The following is an 18,588-nucleotide window of genomic DNA, read 5'->3' on the forward strand; positions in this document are numbered from 1 at the left end:
GAGAAATTGCGTGGCCTGCACGAAGTGCGAGATACATCCTGAAGCGAGATCTTTGCTTCAATATTTTGATTAGCATACGGGCATTTATCATTGGTCACGTGCTTTAGTAATACTGTGAAATACACTTGTGAAAAATCGGCTTGAGTACTCTACGTGTACTGAATGAAAAAGTTAAATTGAATCCAATATTTTCTCTCGTTACGCGTTCCGAAGGAAAAATCAAGCAATCAAATGTAGCGAGAATAAGCCACGTAAAGAATATTATCTATAATGTTTGTAATTATTAATAATGCACATTATTTAATATTTTTGAAGATTTAAGATTTTTTGAAATCATTAATTAGAGCGACATGATCGTTTGCATCATGCAAGACTCGAAATATTAACGACTAGTTTGTATCTGTTCGATTGTTGTGTGTTCAATTTAAATAGCTAGTTCTTATACGATGATAACTAAAATAGAATTCAACATCATAAAGGCTCATATTACAAATTAAAAATGAAAGATGAATTTCCTTTTGTGTATATATATATATATACAAAATGTAAATACAATGTGCCCTCCCGGCTATCACCACAGTGCAATGGTGACTCCTGCACTTGGGACACAGGGCGTACGGTTTATACATATGCATAAAAGGATAAAAAGTTTCTCCGGATTTTAAATGACTTTTTATTGAGCTTTCGACTCGTTGCTTCGAGCCTTCATCAGAATGAGGATATTTATGTACACGTGCTTTTAGCTTGGAGACGAAAATGATTGGTAATATATTCACAATACACCAAAACCCATGGCAACGCATTTCAACCCATCCAATCACATTAATCCAACCACTAATCCAATTAGACGCTCTAAACGTCTACGGCGATGATCCGTAGGGCGATCTTCGTAGGTCTTCGTTGCCCTACGGCGATCTTTGTTGCCTGAAGATCGCCGTACGGCGTGAAACTCCGAGTAGCGACAGCAAACACTTGTCCATTTTATTTCATTTTATATATATATATATATATATAGCTTGCACATCTATAGCTAGCTACCTGCAATAAATATTTATGTACGAGTAATATTTTATAAATGTTAAATAATTATGCTTTGCTGTTTCCATTAGCCATTAATTAGATCATGCTAAAATGTTCAAAGTGGAAGTTATCATGTGATACATTGTACTGTAAAGCACATTGTGAATCAACCATATTCAATTTTTTTAAACATCCATGATTCTGCTGAAATTACAATCGAATACGAAATCCTCTAAAAAAGAGAATTTACAAGTCCAAAATGAGTATTAGACTATGAATATGCTTTAAACTTGCAAAATTATTCACTTTTATTCATTTGGATGCTTGTTTGGGGAATAAAATTATTTTCAACTTACAAACAGTAAAAGAGTAGACTGGCTTGTTACTTTTTCACATCCAATTGAAATCATTGAATCATATCAAATGAAGATAAGTATAGTCAAACGACGTAGTATAGCCGTCTATACTACTATTACTAATATTAAATGACTATTGCATCGAAAATTTTTACAGAAATGAGTAGCTAGTGTATAACACAAGTTAAAGTGGATGTTAAATCAATAAACTCACCTAAGAAAATCCGGAGCTTTAGACATGACGTTTTCAAATTCGGCGAAAGATAGTTGATCGTCTCCATCTAAATCTGCTTCATGTAATATCTAAACAACCATATGGTAAATAAGTATAAGACAGCTATTTTTTTCATAACTGCTTGAAACTTTCAGCCGTAGTCATAAATTCATCGAAGAAGGAATTGTTATATAATAACAAAACAATATGGTGTGTGCATATTTTTAATTATTTTATGCATTTCTTTTAATACATATGAAACATGAAAATGTTTGCTTTGAGGTAAGAACAACAAATTAAATATTAAAATGCAATGATTCGTTGTATAAATATACTGCAGTATAGCAACATAAAACGATACTTTCTTATTCATCTTTAACTGAAATTTTGTGATAAAAGAAAGCAATAACAATTTAATGTCGGCCGCATGGAAAAAGACTTTATGCTTTGTAATTTTTATAACTTTATTCTATTTTGGTAAATCCGTATTTTGATGTTTTGTGCTCTATTATTTTCACAATTATTTTGCATTATTATGTGGCAAGCGTCACTTCAGGCTAAGTGTCGCGCTTTGATTGGCTCAGAAACATTTTTGCCGGTCTATTATTTTCCAGTAATTGACCACCGTTCAAAACGCGTAATTCTACAGTTAAATGTAAACAAACTTCGTAATGCAAACAGCAAAACGCAAAATAAACGAAACAAAAAACCATTTAAGAATGTGATTCGAAGGGAAAACGCCTTAAAAACAGTTAAACTATCCAGACGATACAATTTGAAACAATTTATTTTTTATGGCCGAAAACTAGAAAAGTGAAAATCAACCCGCAAAAACAGCAAGGACGAGAAAGAAAGCAAGCTTCGTTTTAGGTCAAATAATGCCATATATTAATCCTTTTAATAACCTTGCTTTCTCAGTCTTTACTGAGAAATATCGGACCTCTGTCTTTTTGTACAAACCTCGTCCTACGGGCTCGGTCTGTCCAGTATTTCTCCGTAAAGACCTCGAGCTCAGTTATTAAGGGCTTATTGATACGCTGCGATTGCTATACACAGGAAACTTTTATGTTGCTTTCTCATACATACTTCAGAGATGGCATTGTCAATGTTTTTTTCCGACATTTCGTTTTCACCGGCCAATTTTCTCATCAATATTTTCATATCTTCCTTGCAAATATAATGATCGTCATTAAAATCTAAATAATGAAAAGTAAATTTGAATTATCTTCATTGAAATATCGATAAATCGGAGTGAAATCATGGCTGTAAAATGCTTATTTGTCGCAATTTCGTAAGCTTAATGTCGTTACTATAAAAATGACAATTTGGTAATTACCTAAATTATTAAACTTATTTGGTCATTTTAATTATAATGCAATGACAAATTTTTATTTGTTAAATTTAATTGGTTTGCTGTACAATAAATCAAAATACGGGCTAATCATGTCTTACAACTTTAAAATACAGAGAGAATTTTCCATGTTTTTCCATAGAGTTATAGAAACACGCAGGAAAGTTAAGGCAAAACGAAAAATTACGTGACAAGCACAAAGTGTGAGTGTTTCCAAGCAATTTCGAGTTCCTCCCAAACTTTCACAAGTGTTTGAGTTTCCATGACTTAAAAGGTAAATTCGTCAATTTTAATAACAAATTGTTTGTATTTTGCCATTAATTTCCCGCACAAATCACGCAATACGCGAGCTGAAGCTCCCAGCATTATAGAGCAATAGAACACGGTTTTTTTTAGCCATCTATACCAATCAACGGTCTTGATTTTCAATAGTTATTTTATGTTTGTATCAATAAAGAATAAACAAAGCATATCATAGCTACTAAATTAACGAATTTGTACCATAAATCAAGAAGGCATATTGAATCTTCAACGTCATTGGTGCCTGCATGATGAAAGGAAACAAAAATTATTGGCACGTTGAAAAATTCAAACTAAAGGATTTTATAGTACATATGTACGATGTAGCTAGATGTAGCTAGATGTAGCTATTACTCACTGCTTCGCTGAACACGGACATCATATTAAGAAAATCTTCAAACGTCAACGCTCCGTCATCAGTTGATGAAAAAACTTTACATATACGATCTTTGAATGGGTTTACCTGTCGACATGAATAAACATGAGAAATATTGATCATTGTGAGCATTATACGTACTCAGGTTATACATAGGGCCGATTACATGTGGAAATTTCAGCCCGGGCGGAGGTCAGTCAGTCCGCGCTGAATGTGTTTGTGATTATCAATTTAACCCGGCCTGAAATTTACGAGGCTTGTCCGAAGCATGTTCGCCAGTTGCCGTTAAATTCAAAACGGTGCAAACTCTAAAAAACATGGTCGCGTACGCCATATTTTTAGGATATCATAACAGGCCCGGGCTGAAGTTTCAGCTCAATAAACATGGCTGCAATTGCTTCATGTAATCAGTCTCTTAGAACTCGTGGATATTCACGAAAATTTTTGATCATTTTTGAAAATGTTATTGGCATCACATATTAATCATGAATACTAACCTGAATAACACACTGCATCTGTGGAACTTAGGAATCACGATTAAATAGTCATAAGAAATAGTCATTACTTACCTTCAGTTCTGGAAATTCGAGAATCTTATCTGATGTCAATCTTGCATTTCTGTTTCGTTCCACTGCGTCTTTGTCTAACTTCTTGAAACACTCGTGAGCACTAAAAAATGATACGTTTAGTCTGTTTAGAGGTGAAAATTTGAAAAAGAGTACCCCTGTTGCTTGTCTAAAACTGTCGGTGAACATTTAAGAAACATAAGATGTTTACTTGTTTGCACAGGCTTATGCAAACCAAGGAGACTTTGGGGTCAACCAAGTTTCATTTGCCTTTGTACTCCACCGTTTCATTTTACTTGTTATAGTAGTTACTCTGCTTGACTTACCGAATAATTTCGTGCTTTGTCAGATAAGTCAATTCCTGTTAAAATAATTGTATATAAATTTTATGCTGTTATCAATAAATTACGAACAGATTGATGCAACAACAACCATACGATGGTAGAGAATCGTAGATTATTCCTCAGAAAGTTTTCACATTAAATCAAAAATTTTTGTTTTTGTGCATATTGGATGGAGATTTGACAGATAACCGTCGTGCTGCTCTGGATTCAACTTTGACGATAAGCAACATGACGAAAGACGCTCCTGGCGCTCAAGTATAAGATGTAGAAACATAGCATTTTGTCGAACAAGGGAATATTCGAGATGAAAAACATTGCGTCATTTTGAGCACAATCAATACATGAGCATTTTGGTTGCTGTGGCTTTATTACCTTGAAGGTTTTGTGCGTTAATCTTAAATATATTACTTTAATGTTGATGTTTGTTTACAGATTATTTACAATTTATAACTTTACATGCATGTATATAAGTTAATTTGAGAATTACCTATGCATTCTCCAATTATGTAAAGACGTGAATTTGTGCCCATTTCTTGTTACATAGGGAGTTAAAAAGGATTTGTCTTTTATGCAAAATATTTTACCTCATATTCTTCAAGCTCTTCTGCGCTAAACTCTGACTGTTGAGCACCCATACCAAACGATGAATTGAGCGACAAATATATTTAAATTACATACCTGAATAAACGTTTAAACCCACGCGAAACTTAACATTTTATATTAATGATATATTTATTAATATGTTTGACATTCACGTTCCAAGTAGTCATTGGATGAAATGTTGGTTTAAACATGAGAGAAAGACAATATTTGAAAGATATTGATGATCTAATAGACTGATAATTTAATGGAGTAAGGACAAGAGAACGAACTTTGTAAATCTTTGCATGTTTTCTCTTGTAAATTATCTTGAGAAATTGCACAAAGAAAGTTTTGAAATGCGCTTTCTTTCATAAAACCGTTTTCACTTTATAAAAAAAACCTTTATCTTTAAATGGTAATTTATATCTACTGACAATCACCTGATCAGCACTGTTGCCTAGCTCACTTATTCGCTTTGTTTTCCTTAGGTCGACATATTTCTTTTTCTGAAAACAGTATGTCTTAGTCTGTCTTTCTAAATCACAATCCAGTCACATTGTACAGATCACCAATTATACCATTAAATGACCTCAACATATGCATTGCTTCAAGAAGTGGGGCTTTATTGATCTCTTAATCAACACTTTTTTTATTGACTTATAAGGCAACCCTTAATCTCTGTAACTTACTTCGCCTTTTTGGTTATTAACCAACTATCAAGCCTCTAAACTAGTTAAATTATTGTTGTGTGTTCTTTATAGCTTTCCAAAAAATTAAGAAGTAAATGCTGAGCGCAGAGCTATTTTCCTAAACAACTTTAAGAAGAAGCAATTGATGAACCTTGGTTCCGGCCACGCTCCGAAAATCTTCATTCTTAGGTTACTTTTCTAAAACGCTAAAAGGCCATACAGCGATATTAAGAATCTTACTAACCACGCAAGGCAATCAAATGTAGGCTATTTGGAGTTCATCTTACCATCTATCGGATGTGGTTGTTATTTTGTCTCAATGTACAGTCTAATACAAGTGATGCCAATTTTGGAAGTAATTATCTTGTTGTTAATGACGACAAGGAGCAGTGACTTCATTTAAAGATGATTTGAATGACATTAACCAGTTTAACTGAACTGATGTCTCCTGACGCCATTTTCAAGGTGCACAGGCTGAGATAATAACATGACTATTTTGACAACATTCACTTTAAACAATGAAATAGTGAAATTTCTTAATCAGGAATGCTAGAATATATCCATATAGCATTTCGTTTCTAAATTGTACATTACAGATTGTCTTAAAAACCGAATCTCTTTTAAATTTAACCGTGAGTGAAATTATTAGCTGTGCTCTTCCACAAGATTGAATACTTCTGCGAGGTAACACGTTAAATTAGAAATAATTAGTTTTCAACACAGTAGGTCCTTTTGAAGACAATGCCAATTATAGTTTTCAAGCTTGTTTAATTCGTTTTATGGGAACAACAAACGCGGACATATAACATTTCCTTAATTATGAAGCAGCCAATGTAGCTGTATATAAAATTTGTCACTTCTTCAAGTGTTATATTTTAGAATTGTAGGCGAACGACCTCAAACACCGGCACATCGCGCATTTTAAAAATCAACAGCTGTAAATAATTAAAATGAAGTTGGTCTCACAAATTTCTCGGTAATTAGTATATAGTGAGCTATTTATGATTTCTGTCTTTCTTTTAATCTGCGAGGGATTTTACATTTCAAAACCTCTCTCAAAATGGCGTCATGCTACTTATGTCACACATGTTCGATGAATCATCTAATATAGTTCTTGTTTTTGTACATGCATATGATAAGTTAGAGTGTTTATTAATTGAGCAGGGAAACCTTCCTCAGGGGTTATAGCTGTGTATTTGCAGCTTTTTTTAAGGCCTTGTCCACACGTAGCTGTATATTTTCAAAAACGAAGGTTTTTTTCTCTGTTTTGGCCTTCCGTTCTCACGCAACCGACGTTTTCATTGACAAATACGGAGATTTTTAAAAACACTCTTCAGACTGTATTTTTTTGAAAACGCCGGCTATTTGAATACGTGTAGACAGCTAAAACGGAGATTTTCAAATACAATGGCATCAAAACTAGGATCCAGGCCACAAACTCTAATAATTTGTGCTTATTCTTGCGTATTTTGGCAATTTAGCATATTCGTGTGGACGGTAAATACGATTCTTAAATATCCGGATACGTGTGGACAAGGTCGAAGTCTAAAGACTACGGAAAACAAGTAATTTCATCCAGTGGCAGATCCAGTGTACGTCAAAATAAATTATTGCTCCTCAATTTTAAATTCAAATTGCTTTCAGAAAAGCACTATTGGTTTTTAATTTCTAAAGAATATAATTTTACCAATGAATTTACCTCTAAGGTGTTTAGAAATGTAAATATACGCCAAAATGTGCTGCAGTAATTTATTTTGACATAGTCTGGACCCGCCACTGAATTCAGCCTCAAGCCCAGAGTAATTTTTTGCTCTCATATGAGTCCTTGTCGTGTGATCAGTAAAAATGCGGCGGGGTAAAGAATATTTTAGGAATATCTACTAGAAATGCTGTATCTATGCAGCAAAAATTGAATGGTTTGGTATTAAAATATTTTACAAGTCGTTAAACATGTCGAATGAGCATGAATGATAAAGTATAAAGTATAAACAATAATTTGGTCGTCAGATCACGGACATAATGGTAAAACTCTTGATTGTGAGAATTTACTTAGGAAAGGTGTCTTATTTATCTGATTATATTTTTTATTTATAAAATTGACGTGTGTCAAGGATTATAAATAGATTGTTTTTCAGTTAAATCGAGCATGACAGATTATCAAAGATCTACATTAAATTTTTGTGAAGACAACTGAACAATTTCCTCGCTAATTTCCCACAGTCGTTTGGCTCCATCGTCGTCTTCCGCTGTATATGCTGGTTTTACCTCTTCACAATCCACAAAATACTTTCCAGTAACATTTGCTACGTCTTCAGACACAGCAAGGTGTATTGTCGTCTGCGCGCCCTCCTCAAGCGTCTTCAACAGCACATTTGAAATAAAATTCAAGAATTTGTCTAAGGTTCTTGTGAAGGCATTGCGACCAATTTCCGTATAAATGGTGCCAGGATGAAGTGAGTTTGCAGTAACACCGGTTCCCTTTAAACGTTTAGCCAATTCACGAGTAAATAAAATATTAGCAAGTTTGCTTTGTCCATAGGCTTCCCAGTTGTAATAAGACTTTTCAAATTGCAAATCATCCAGTTTTATCGAGGATTTTGTTGAAAAAATATGATAATATGCTTGCGAAGATACGACAACGATACGAGAAGGAGCTGAACGACGAAGTAGATCTAGAAGTAAATTTGTCAACAGGAAATGTCCAAAATGATTCACTGCCATTGTTAATTCAAGACCATCTTTGCTCACTTGTCTTTCAGTGGTACTAACTAAACCTGCATTATTTATCAAAACATCGATTTTGTCTTCACTGCTGTATATTTCTTCAGCAAATTTTCTCACTGACTTGAAGGAAGAGAGATCCAAATGCTTCAATATTATATCATTATTACCCGTTTGTTTTACAATATCATTTAAGGCAGCTTCACCTCTCTCTAGACTTCGACACGCCATAATAATTCTTGCCCCGCGTGAAGCAAGATCAATCGCAGTTGATTTACCAATTCCTGTATTTGCTCCTGTTATAATAATAGTTTTTCCTTTCATTGTTGCCTTACTTGTACATACTCCACCAGCAATATATTTCCTCAGCAAAGGAAATGTAAATCCTAATAGTGCTACAAACGCTGCAAGACGAAAAAATAAACCCATCTCTTCACCATGTGGTTCGTCAAATAATAAACTAAACCGAGAATCTCTCAGTATTATGTAAAATTGCTTGGGTTTTTGTTTAGTGGTACTGCAGTTTGGTGCGAACACTTGTGATCATGCGTAGTATGTCCGTACGGTTGAACTTTGATCGAGCTATTTGTGCCATACTCCACTGATATGAGTGTTGAATTGTGTATTTTCTTAGTTGTATAATATGAAGCATACTCCGAATAGAAGACTCATGTTTAACTCAATATTTGAGAAAGAAACAAGAAATTTTGTTTGTACGACAGTTCATCTGCATATTATACTTACTGCAGTTAACTGCGTTAAGCAATAAATTTCAGAAAGAATACAGTAACAGAGACGTTTGTGGAAACACTCGAGCAGATGCAACCCTCACCCTTGAGTCTCGGGCATGCACTGATGAGCTCTCGAGTTCTCCCAAAGATCTCCTCGGTTTGCATAAGCCTGTGAAAACACAGTAAACATTTTTTTATGCAATGAAGAAAAGAAGTGCAAGCACATCCAATTTGTTGTTTTGGTGACAATGAACTCGAGCAATTGGTCACTGTTCTTGTGCGGATAATTTCTCTAATTTTTTGTTATCGAGCAAGCTAGTTAATTTGAAATCCGTATAAGTAAATACAGTTGACTCCTACTTATGGTTCAACAAGGCCACTGATATTAAATTTTATTAATAGTAACGTTTCGTCCTATGTTCCGTCTTACGTTTTATGTTGGGCAATAGTATTTATATCAAGAATTTTTTCTACGCCTGGCAAATCCATAGTCACAATATTGAATAATGGTTCAGTGAATTCATGAATTTTGCATGGCATTGTGCATGTTTTTAGTCGCAAGTTGACGTATTTTCCACTTGTTTCAGCATAATTAAAGCTTTATTGGAAGCGTATCGCAGTCAGTAAAATGAAGGGTTAATCAATAAACTAGAATGCATTAAGAAAAATAGAAACAAAAGATCCTAGCTTACACGGTGACACCAATAGATTCAAACTGACAGTTATATTTATTAAATTTTCTTTTTTTTCAATGTAGTCTTGTTTCCATAGAATATTGTCGTGCATAATGTAGTAAATACCCTTTCCTCTCTGAAATATTTTCATACCCTTTGACAAGCAATTCCACGTTTGAAAATTTCATTAACGAGATAGCCTGCCAATCGGTTGCCACTATATGTAGGGATATTAGTTTCATTGTAGTTAAGAAATGAAGAAAAGTTGAAATTGGTGAAATGCTAATAAATTTTTAAGAACAATTAATTTTCGTGGAAAATAAACAAAACTTTTTTGCAGTTTGGAAATCTTTATTTGTACTCCAATGTTGCTTGGTAATTTGTTATTGTAAAATCGTTAATAAAAAATTTGCTGCTTGAGATAACGCGCACCGTATAATAACACTGTAATTTACGTTGTTTTTTTTGTCATTGATAAATGTAGACGTAATTCTTCCTATTGAGCTAGAAGAAGTTTCCAATTTGTCATTATAGCTCAAAATAACTAGTATCCTGTGTCACGAAATGATTTGTTATAAATAAAAGTAGAGGTTCAGCTGACAGTGAGTTGTTGCTCAATAAGATAGTCAAAATTGTAAACTAAAGTCGATTTTATTATTTAAAAGGACAAATCTCAGTGTGGATTATTGTGGACTAAACAATATGGCGTAAATACAAACATTACATGAAGTCTAAGGGTCTAGTCGCGCAACATTACGGAGCAAAGGTCATCTAAAACTAAGAAGACAATTGAGACTGGGACAATGTCCTCTAAGTTATAAGTACCCATACTAGTTACTCAAAAGAATGACACTCTGCGTGTGCCGTGGTTATCAAAACCGAGAAAATTACTTCATTGTTTGAAATAAAAACAATGTACGGTGGTACAGTGCGGGTTTTTTTAAAGAGATCATAAATCAAGAGGAAAAATTATATGTTTTAAACTCTTCACTTGTGAATGTCATATCTGAAGAGCCGTGAAACCTGCTATCTGTAGAGATATCATGTTACATTCCATTAAGCTAACCAAATAAACTATCATTGTAAATTGATGAGCACAACAGCTTTTGTTTTGAAATAAGATTGTTTTATTTTTGTGTAGATAATTGAACAATTTTTTCGCTAATTTCCCACAGTCGTTTGGCTCCATCGTCGTCTTCTGCTGTATGAGCTGGTTTTGTCTCTTCACAATCCACAAAATACTTTCCAGTAACATTTGCTACGTCTTCAGACACAGCAAGGTGTATTGTCGTCTGCGCGCCCTCCTCAAGCGTCTTAAGTAGTACATGTGAAATAAATTTTACAAATTTATTATAGTTCTCTGAAAATGCATCGCGAGCAATCTCAGTGCCAATAACGCCAGGGTGAAGGGAGTTTGCAGTAACACCGGTTCCCTTTAAACGTTTAGCCAATTCACGAGTAAATAAAATATTAGCAAGTTTGCTTTGTCCATAGGCTTCCAAGTTTGTATAGAATTTTTCAAATTGCAAATCATCCAATTTTATCAATGATCGTGTAGTAATAAAGGAATAATGAGCTATTGAAGATACGACAACGATACGAGAAGGAGCTGAACGACGAAGTAGATCTAGAAGTAAATTTGTCAACAGGAAATGTCCAAAATGATTCACTGCCATTGTCAATTCAAGACCATCTTCACTGACTTTTCTCTCAACTGTACTAACTGTTCCAGCATTATTTATCAAAACATCGATTTTGTCTTCACTGCTGTATATTTCTTCAGCAAATTTTCTCACTGACTTGAAGGAAGAGAGATCCAAATGCTTCAATATTATATCATTATTACCCGTTTGTTTTACAATATCATTCAAGGCAGCTTCACCTCTCTCTAGACTTCGACACGCCATGATAATTCTTGCCCCACGTGAAGCAAGATCAATCGCAGTCGATTTACCAATTCCTGCGTTTGTTCCTGTTATAATAACAGTTTTTCCTTTCATTGTTGCCTTACTTGTACATACTCCACCAGCAATATATTTCCTCAGCAAAGGAAATGTCAATCCTAATAGTGCAACGAAAGCTGCAAGACGAAAAAATAAACCCATCTGTTCACCGTGTGATTCAATTATAAACAATGCATATAAATTTAAGCAGAGTCTAACAGATTCATCAAACAGTTAACAAAGATTTTAAATTCTACGCTTGAAATGTTTTTTATTGTGGAACACTTGTGAGCATGCGTATTATGTCCGTTGAACTTTGATCGAGCTGTTTGTATCACATGTGACTATTACAAAAAACGCGTCAAATCAATCAATTAATTGCAAATTAAACATTAATATATTTTAAAAGAAAAATGAAAACGTTTGTTTTAAGTTTGTCTTTTTCGCGCTATTGTTATTTTATAAAAGAAATAAAAGTGGTTTTTCTTGTTTGCAATGGCTTATGAAAACCTCGAAGACGTTTGTATGACAGACTGAACGTACACTTCATTCTTCCAACAGTCAAGTAAATGCCAAAAAATATTTTTATTTATAGAGAAAGTCTGAGAAGGATTTTGTTGATTGACGATCTTATGGTAGTCATCTTCAGAGTCAAATGACTCATCTTTGACTCTGAAGATGACTACCGCTAAGGTTGTCGAAACGTCAGTCAACAACAACAAAAACAGTCCTTCTCAGGACTATACCAGCCTGGACGATCATCATTTACAAACATGTAACGATACTCCCGGGTTCAAACCATTTACTTTAGTAGAGTAAAGGTTAATGAACTACATGCTCCCTGATTACGCAACAAAATTCAACTTTGCACATTTACATGAATCATTGAATCATTGCCACCACGAATCACAAATCAATTACAAACGACAAAGTGGAAGGTTTCTAGCTGTCAACATTCTATATAAATTACGATGGTTACCTCCAAGTACTGTTGGCACTGGATTTAAAGTTAGGATCGTCAGTTCAAAACAAAGTAATACAGCTGAAAAGATCAACTGCATTTTAGTTTGGCAATTCTTCACCTTGCTATAGTATGCAATGCATAGAAATATACTGCGTTTCTAAGATATGCAAAAAGCATTAGTCACGTAAGCAGAGTATGGATGAGAAAGTCTATTTTGGCTTGTAGACATCTTCATTGAATTTCTCATATTAATGGTTTTGGGTAAATAGTTAGACGACACTTGATGGTGGTATGTTTTTGTCGTCCTACATACGTTAATGTTGTCCTATGTTAATGTTGTCATCCTACGTTTACATCATCCTTGTTCAAGATAGAGTGGATATTTAATTATAGAAGTCAAGAAACCAGCCAATTGTAGCGATATCATGTCACACTTTAATAAACCAACAAGATAACGTTGTAAATTGCTGAGAAGTACAGCTTTTGTTTTTAAATAAAATTGTTTTATTTTTGTGCAGATAGTTGAACAATTTCTTCACTAATTTCCCACAGTCGTTTGGCTCCATCATCGTCTTCTGCTGTATGAGCTGGTTTTGTCTCTTCACAATCCACAAAATACTTTCCAGTTACATTTGCTACGTCTTCAGACACAGCAAGGTGTATTGTCGTCTGCGCGCCCTCCTCAAGCGTCTTCATTACTACAGGTGAAATAAAATTCAAGAATTTATTAACGTTCTCCGATAATGCGTAGCGACTAAGTTCTGTGAAAATAACGCCAGGATGAAGAGAGTTTGCAGTAACACCGGTTCCCTTTAAACGTTTAGCCAATTCACGAGTAAATAAAATATTAGCAAGTTTGCTTTGTCCATAGGCTTCCCATTCGTTATAGGACTTCTCAAATTGCAAATCATCCAGTTTTATGTGCGATTTGGTATTTGCAATAGAATAATGAGCTCCGGAAGATACGACAACGATACGAGAAGGGGCTGAACGACGAAGTAGATCTAGAAGTAAATTTGTCAACAGGAAATGTCCAAAATGATTCACTGCCATTGTTAATTCAAGACCATCTTTGCTCACTTGTCTTTCAGTGGTACTAACTAAGCCTGCATTATTTATCAAAACATCGATTTTGTTCTCACTGCTGTATATTTCTTCAGCAAATTTTCTCACTGACTTGAAGGAAGAGAGATCCAAATGCTTTAATATTATATCATTATTACCAGTTTGTTTTACAATATCATTCAAGGCAGCTTGACCTCTCTCTAGACTTCGACACGCCATGATAATTCTTGCCCCACGTGAAGCAAGATTAATCGCAGTCGATTTACCAATTCCTGTATTTGCTCCAGTTATAATAACAGTTTTTCCTTTCATTGTTGCCTTACTTGTACATACTCCACCAGCAATATATTTCCTCAGCAAAGGAAATGTAAATCCTAATAGTGCAACGAAAGCTGCAAGACGAAAAAATATACCCATCTCTTCACCGTGTGATTCAATTATAAACAATGCATATAAAGTTAAGCAGAGACAAAGAATTTTGTAAATAAAATGGTGCTGGGTACTCTTACATTGTGAGCATGCGCATTAAACATTTCCGTTGAACTTTGATCGAGCTGTAGTATAATATTTCAGTCTTGAGAATTGCATTCAAATCAATTTTCTCTAATTATTGTAGACTAAAAATATGGCGTAAAAACAAATATTACATGAAGTCCGAAGGTCTAGTCGCGGAACATTACGGAGCAAAGGTCATCTAAAACTAAAAAGGCAATTGAGACTGGGACAATGTCCTCTAAGTTATATATACCCATACTAGTTACGCTCATGCGCGTAACTAGTATGGGTATATATATATATGGGCATGACGCTCAGCGTGTGCCGTGGTTATCAAAACCGAGCAAATTACTTCATTGTTTCAAAAAAAAAACAATGTACGGTGGTACAGTGCGGGTTTTTTTAAAGAGATCATATATCAAGCAGAAAAATTATATGTTTTAAACTCTTCATTTGTGAATGTCATATCTGAAGAGCCGTGAAACCTGCTATCTGTAGAGATATCATGTTACATTCTATTAAGCTAACCAAATAAACTAACATTGTAAATTGATGAGCATTGCAGCTTTTGTTTTGAAATAAGATTGTTTTATTCTTGTGTAGATAGTTGAACAATTTTTTCGCTAAGTTCCCACAGTCGTTTAGCTCCATCATCGTCTTCTGCTGTATGAGCTGGTTTTGTCTCTTCACAATCCACAAAATACTTTCCAGTAACATTTTCTACGTCTTCAGACACAGCAAGGTGTATTGTTGTCTGCGCTCCCTCCTCAAGCGTCTTCATTACTACATGTGAAATAAATTTTACAAATTTATTAAAGTTCTGTGGAAATGCATCGCGACCAATTTCAGTGCTAAAAACACCAGGATGAAGGGAGTTTGCAATAACACCAGTTCCCTTTAAACGTTTAGCCAATTCACGAGTAAATAAAATATTAGCAAGTTTGCTTTGTCCATAGGCTTCCAAGTTTGTATAGGATTTTTCAAATTGCAAATCATCCAATTTTATCAATGATCGTGTAGTAATAAAGGAATAATGATACGATGAAGATACGACAACGATACGAGAAGGAGCTGAACGACGAAGTAGATCTAGAAGTAAATTTGTCAACAGGAAATGTCCAAAATGATTCACTGCCATTGTTAATTCAAGACCATCTTCACTGAGTTTTCTCTCAACTGTACTAACTGTTCCAGCATTATTTATCAAAACATCGATTTTCTCTTCACTGCTGTATATTTCTTCAGCAAATTTTCTCACTGACTTGAAGGAAGAGAGATCCAAATGCTTCAATATTATATCATTATTACCAGTTTGTTTTACAATATCATTCAAGGCAGCTTGACTCTCTCTAGACTTCGACACGCCATGATAATTCTTGCCCCACGTGAAGCAAGATCAATCGCAGTCGATTTACCAATTCCTGCGTTTGCTCCTGTTATAATAACAGTTTTTCCTTTCATTGTTGCCTTACTTGTACATACTCCACCAGCAATATATTTCCTCAGCAAAGGAAATGTCAATCCTAATAATGCAACGAAAGCTGCAAGACGAAAAAATAAACCCATCTCTTCACCTTGTGATTCATCAAACAGTTAACAAAGATTTTAAATTCTATGTTTAAAATGTTTTTTCTTGTGGAACACTTGTGAGTATACGTATTATGTCCGTTGAACTTTGATCGAGCTGTTTGTATCACATGTGACTATTACAAAAAACGCGTCAAATCAATCAATTAATTGCAAATTAAACATTAATATATTTTAAAAGAAAAATTAAAACGTTTGTTTTAAGTTTGTATTTTTCGCCCTATTGTTATTTTATAAAAGAGATAAAAGTGGTTTTTCTTGTTTGCAATGGCTTATGAAAACCTCGAAGACGTTTGTATGACAGACTGAACGTACACTTTATACTTCCAACAGTGAAGTAAATGCCAAAAAAATATTTTTATTTATAGTTGAGTAAAGTCTGAGGACTGATTGTTATTGTTGACTGACGTTTCGACAACCTTAGCGGTAGTCATCTTCAGAGTCAAATGACTCATCTTTGACTCTGAAGATGACTACCGCTAAGGTTGTAGAAACGTCAGTCAACAACAACAAAAACAGTCCTTCTCAGGACTATACCAGCCTGGACGATCATCATTTACAAACATGTAACGATACTCCCGGGTTCAAACCATTTACTTTAGTAGAGTAAAGGTTAATGAACTACATGCTCCCTGATTACGCAACAAAATTCAACTTTGCACATTTACATGAATCATTGAATCATTGCCACCACGAATCACAAATCAATTACAAACGACAAAGTGGAAGGTTTCTAGCTGTCAACATTCTATATAAATTACGATGGTTACCTCCAAGTACTGTTGGCACTGGATTTAAAGTTAGGATCGTCAGTTCAAAACAAAGTAATACAGCTGAAAAGATCAACTGCATTTTAGTTTGGCAATTCTTCACCTTGCTATAGTATGCAATGCATAGAAATATACTGCGTTTCTAAGATATGCAAAAAGCATTAGTCACGTAAGCAGAGTATGGATGAGAAAGTCTATTTTGGCTTGTAGACATCTTCATTGAATTTCTCATATTAATGGTTTTGGGTAAATAGTTAGACGACACTTGATGGTGGTATGTTTTTGTCGTCCTACATACGTTAATGTTGTCCTATGTTAATGTTGTCATCCTACGTTTACATCATCCTTGTTCAAGATAGAGTGGATATTTAATTATAGAAGTCAAGAAACCAGCCAATTGTAGCGATATCATGTCACACTTTAATAAACCAACAAGATAACGTTGTAAATTGCTGAGAAGTACAGCTTTTTTTTAAATAAAATTGTTTTATTTTTGTGCAGATAGTTGAACAATTTCTTCACTAATTTCCCACAGTCGTTTGGCTCCATCATCGTCTTCTGCTGTATGAGCTGGTTTTGTCTCTTCACAATCCACAAAATACTTTCCAGTTACATTTGCTACGTCTTCAGACACAGCAAGGTGTATTGTCGTCTGCGCGCCCTCCTCAAGCGTCTTCATTACTACAGGTGAAATAAAATTCAAGAATTTATTAACGTTCTCCGATAATGCGTAGCGACTAAGTTCTGTGAAAATAACGCCAGGATGAAGAGAGTTTGCAGTAACACCGGTTCCCTTTAAACGTTTAGCCAATTCACGAGTAAATAAAATATTAGCAAGTTTGCTTTGTCCATAGGCTTCCCATTCGTTATAGGACTTCTCAAATTGCAAATCATCCAGTTTTATGTGCGATTTGGTATTTGCAATAGAATAATGAGCTCCGGAAGATACGACAACGATACGAGAAGGGCTGAACGACGAAGTAGATCTAGAAGTAAATTTGTCAACAGGAAATGTCCAAAATGATTCACTGCCATTGTTAATTCAAGACCATCTTTGCTCACTTGTCTTTCAGTGGTACTAACTAAGCCTGCATTATTTATCAAAACATCGATTTTGTTCTCACTGCTGTATATTTCTTCAGCAAATTTTCTCACTGACTTGAAGGAAGAGAGATCCAAATGCTTTAATATTATATCATTATTACCAGTTTGTTTTACAATATCATTCAAGGCAGCTTGACTCTCTCTAGACTTCGACACGCCATGATAATTCTTGCCCCACGTGAAGCAAGATTAATCGCAGTCGATTTACCAATTCCTGTATTTGCTCCAGTTATAATAACAGTTTTTCCTTTCATTGTTGCCTTACTTGTACATACTCCACCAGCAATATATTTCCTCAGCAAAGGAAATGTAAATCCTAATAGTGCAACGAAAGCTGCAAGACGAAAAAATATACCCATCTCTTCACCGTGTGATTCAATTATAAACAATGCATATAAAGTTAAGCAGAGACAAAGAATTTTGTAAATAAAATGGTGCTGGGTACTCTTACATTGTGAGCATGCGCATTAAACATTTCCGTTGAACTTTGATCGAGCTGTAGTATAATATTTCAGTCTTGAGAATTGCATTCAAATCAATTTTCTCTAATTATTGTAGACTAAAAATATGGCGTAAAAACAAATATTACATGAAGTCCGAAGGTCTAGTCGCGGAACATTACGGAGCAAAGGTCATCTAAAACTAAAAAGGCAATTGAGACTGGGACAATGTCCTCTAAGTTATATATACCCATACTAGTTACGCTCATGCGCGTAACTAGTATATATATATATAT

At 34.5% G+C, this 18,588-nt stretch overlaps 5 protein-coding genes across 5 annotated transcripts; all 5 read right to left on the reverse strand.

Moving 5' to 3' along the window:
- Positions 1-975: 975 nt before the first annotated feature.
- LOC124454423 (calcium and integrin-binding family member 4-like) lies at positions 976-5,162 on the reverse strand. The gene is made up of 8 exons (XM_047005235.1): positions 5,112-5,162; positions 4,510-4,544; positions 4,187-4,286; positions 3,600-3,704; positions 3,443-3,485; positions 2,677-2,786; positions 1,591-1,679; positions 976-1,252 (listed from the first exon to the last, which is right to left on the reverse strand). The coding sequence occupies exons 1-8, from the start codon at positions 5,160-5,162 to the stop codon at positions 1,231-1,233; spliced, it is 555 nt and encodes a 184-aa protein (XP_046861191.1). The 3' UTR covers positions 976-1,230.
- Positions 5,163-7,676: 2,514 nt separating this feature from the next.
- On the reverse strand, positions 7,677-12,156 carry LOC124454639 (retinol dehydrogenase 12-like). Its single transcript, XM_047005409.1, has 2 exons — positions 11,229-12,156; positions 7,677-8,147 (listed from the first exon to the last, which is right to left on the reverse strand). The coding sequence occupies exons 1-2, from the start codon at positions 12,027-12,029 to the stop codon at positions 7,956-7,958; spliced, it is 993 nt and encodes a 330-aa protein (XP_046861365.1). The 5' UTR covers positions 12,030-12,156; the 3' UTR covers positions 7,677-7,955.
- A 1,087-nt stretch (positions 12,157-13,243) lies between these two features.
- Positions 13,244-14,393, reverse strand: LOC124454234 (retinol dehydrogenase 13-like). The gene has a single exon (XM_047005041.1). It carries the CDS (start codon positions 14,311-14,313, stop codon positions 13,336-13,338), a length of 978 nt encoding a protein of 325 aa, XP_046860997.1. The 5' UTR covers positions 14,314-14,393; the 3' UTR covers positions 13,244-13,335.
- A 376-nt stretch (positions 14,394-14,769) lies between these two features.
- On the reverse strand, positions 14,770-15,729 carry LOC124454235 (retinol dehydrogenase 14-like). The gene has a single exon (XM_047005042.1). It carries the CDS (start codon positions 15,527-15,529, stop codon positions 14,981-14,983), a length of 549 nt encoding a protein of 182 aa, XP_046860998.1. The 5' UTR covers positions 15,530-15,729; the 3' UTR covers positions 14,770-14,980.
- A 1,416-nt stretch (positions 15,730-17,145) lies between these two features.
- Positions 17,146-18,125, reverse strand: LOC124454778 (retinol dehydrogenase 14-like). Its single transcript, XM_047005530.1, has 2 exons — positions 18,118-18,125; positions 17,146-17,734 (listed from the first exon to the last, which is right to left on the reverse strand). Exons 1-2 carry the CDS (start codon positions 18,123-18,125, stop codon positions 17,236-17,238), a joined length of 507 nt encoding a protein of 168 aa, XP_046861486.1. The 3' UTR covers positions 17,146-17,235.
- Between the last annotated feature and the right edge of the window lie 463 nt (positions 18,126-18,588).

This window comes from Xenia sp. Carnegie-2017, unplaced genomic scaffold (assembly GCF_021976095.1).
Source record: "Xenia sp. Carnegie-2017 unplaced genomic scaffold, XeniaSp_v1 HiC_scaffold_3, whole genome shotgun sequence".
In the NCBI taxonomy this organism is placed as follows: domain Eukaryota; kingdom Metazoa; phylum Cnidaria; class Anthozoa; order Malacalcyonacea; family Xeniidae; genus Xenia; species Xenia sp. Carnegie-2017.

Bases quoted from the DNA above. Each gene is read 5' to 3' on its own strand.
- LOC124454639 (XM_047005409.1), bottom strand. From the start codon at position 12,029: ATGGGTTTATTTTTTCGTCTTGCAGCTTTCGTTGCACTATTAGGATTG. The intron at 8,148-11,228 runs GAGGGCGCGCAG...AAGACGCTTGAG, and splicing joins TACTACTTAAGACGCTTGAG to GAGGGCGCGCAGACGACAAT.
- LOC124454235 (XM_047005042.1), bottom strand. From the start codon at position 15,529: ATGGCAGTGAATCATTTTGGACATTTCCTGTTGACAAATTTACTTCTA.
- LOC124454234 (XM_047005041.1), bottom strand. From the start codon at position 14,313: ATGGGTATATTTTTTCGTCTTGCAGCTTTCGTTGCACTATTAGGATTT.
- LOC124454423 (XM_047005235.1), bottom strand. From the start codon at position 5,162: ATGGGTGCTCAACAGTCAGAGTTTAGCGCAGAAGAGCTTGAAGAATAT. The intron at 3,705-4,186 runs GTAAGTAATGAC...TCATGTCGACAG, and splicing joins TCGAATTTCCAGAACTGAAG to GTAAACCCATTCAAAGATCG. The intron at 3,486-3,599 runs GTGAGTAATAGC...TTCATCATGCAG, and splicing joins TGTCCGTGTTCAGCGAAGCA to GCACCAATGACGTTGAAGAT.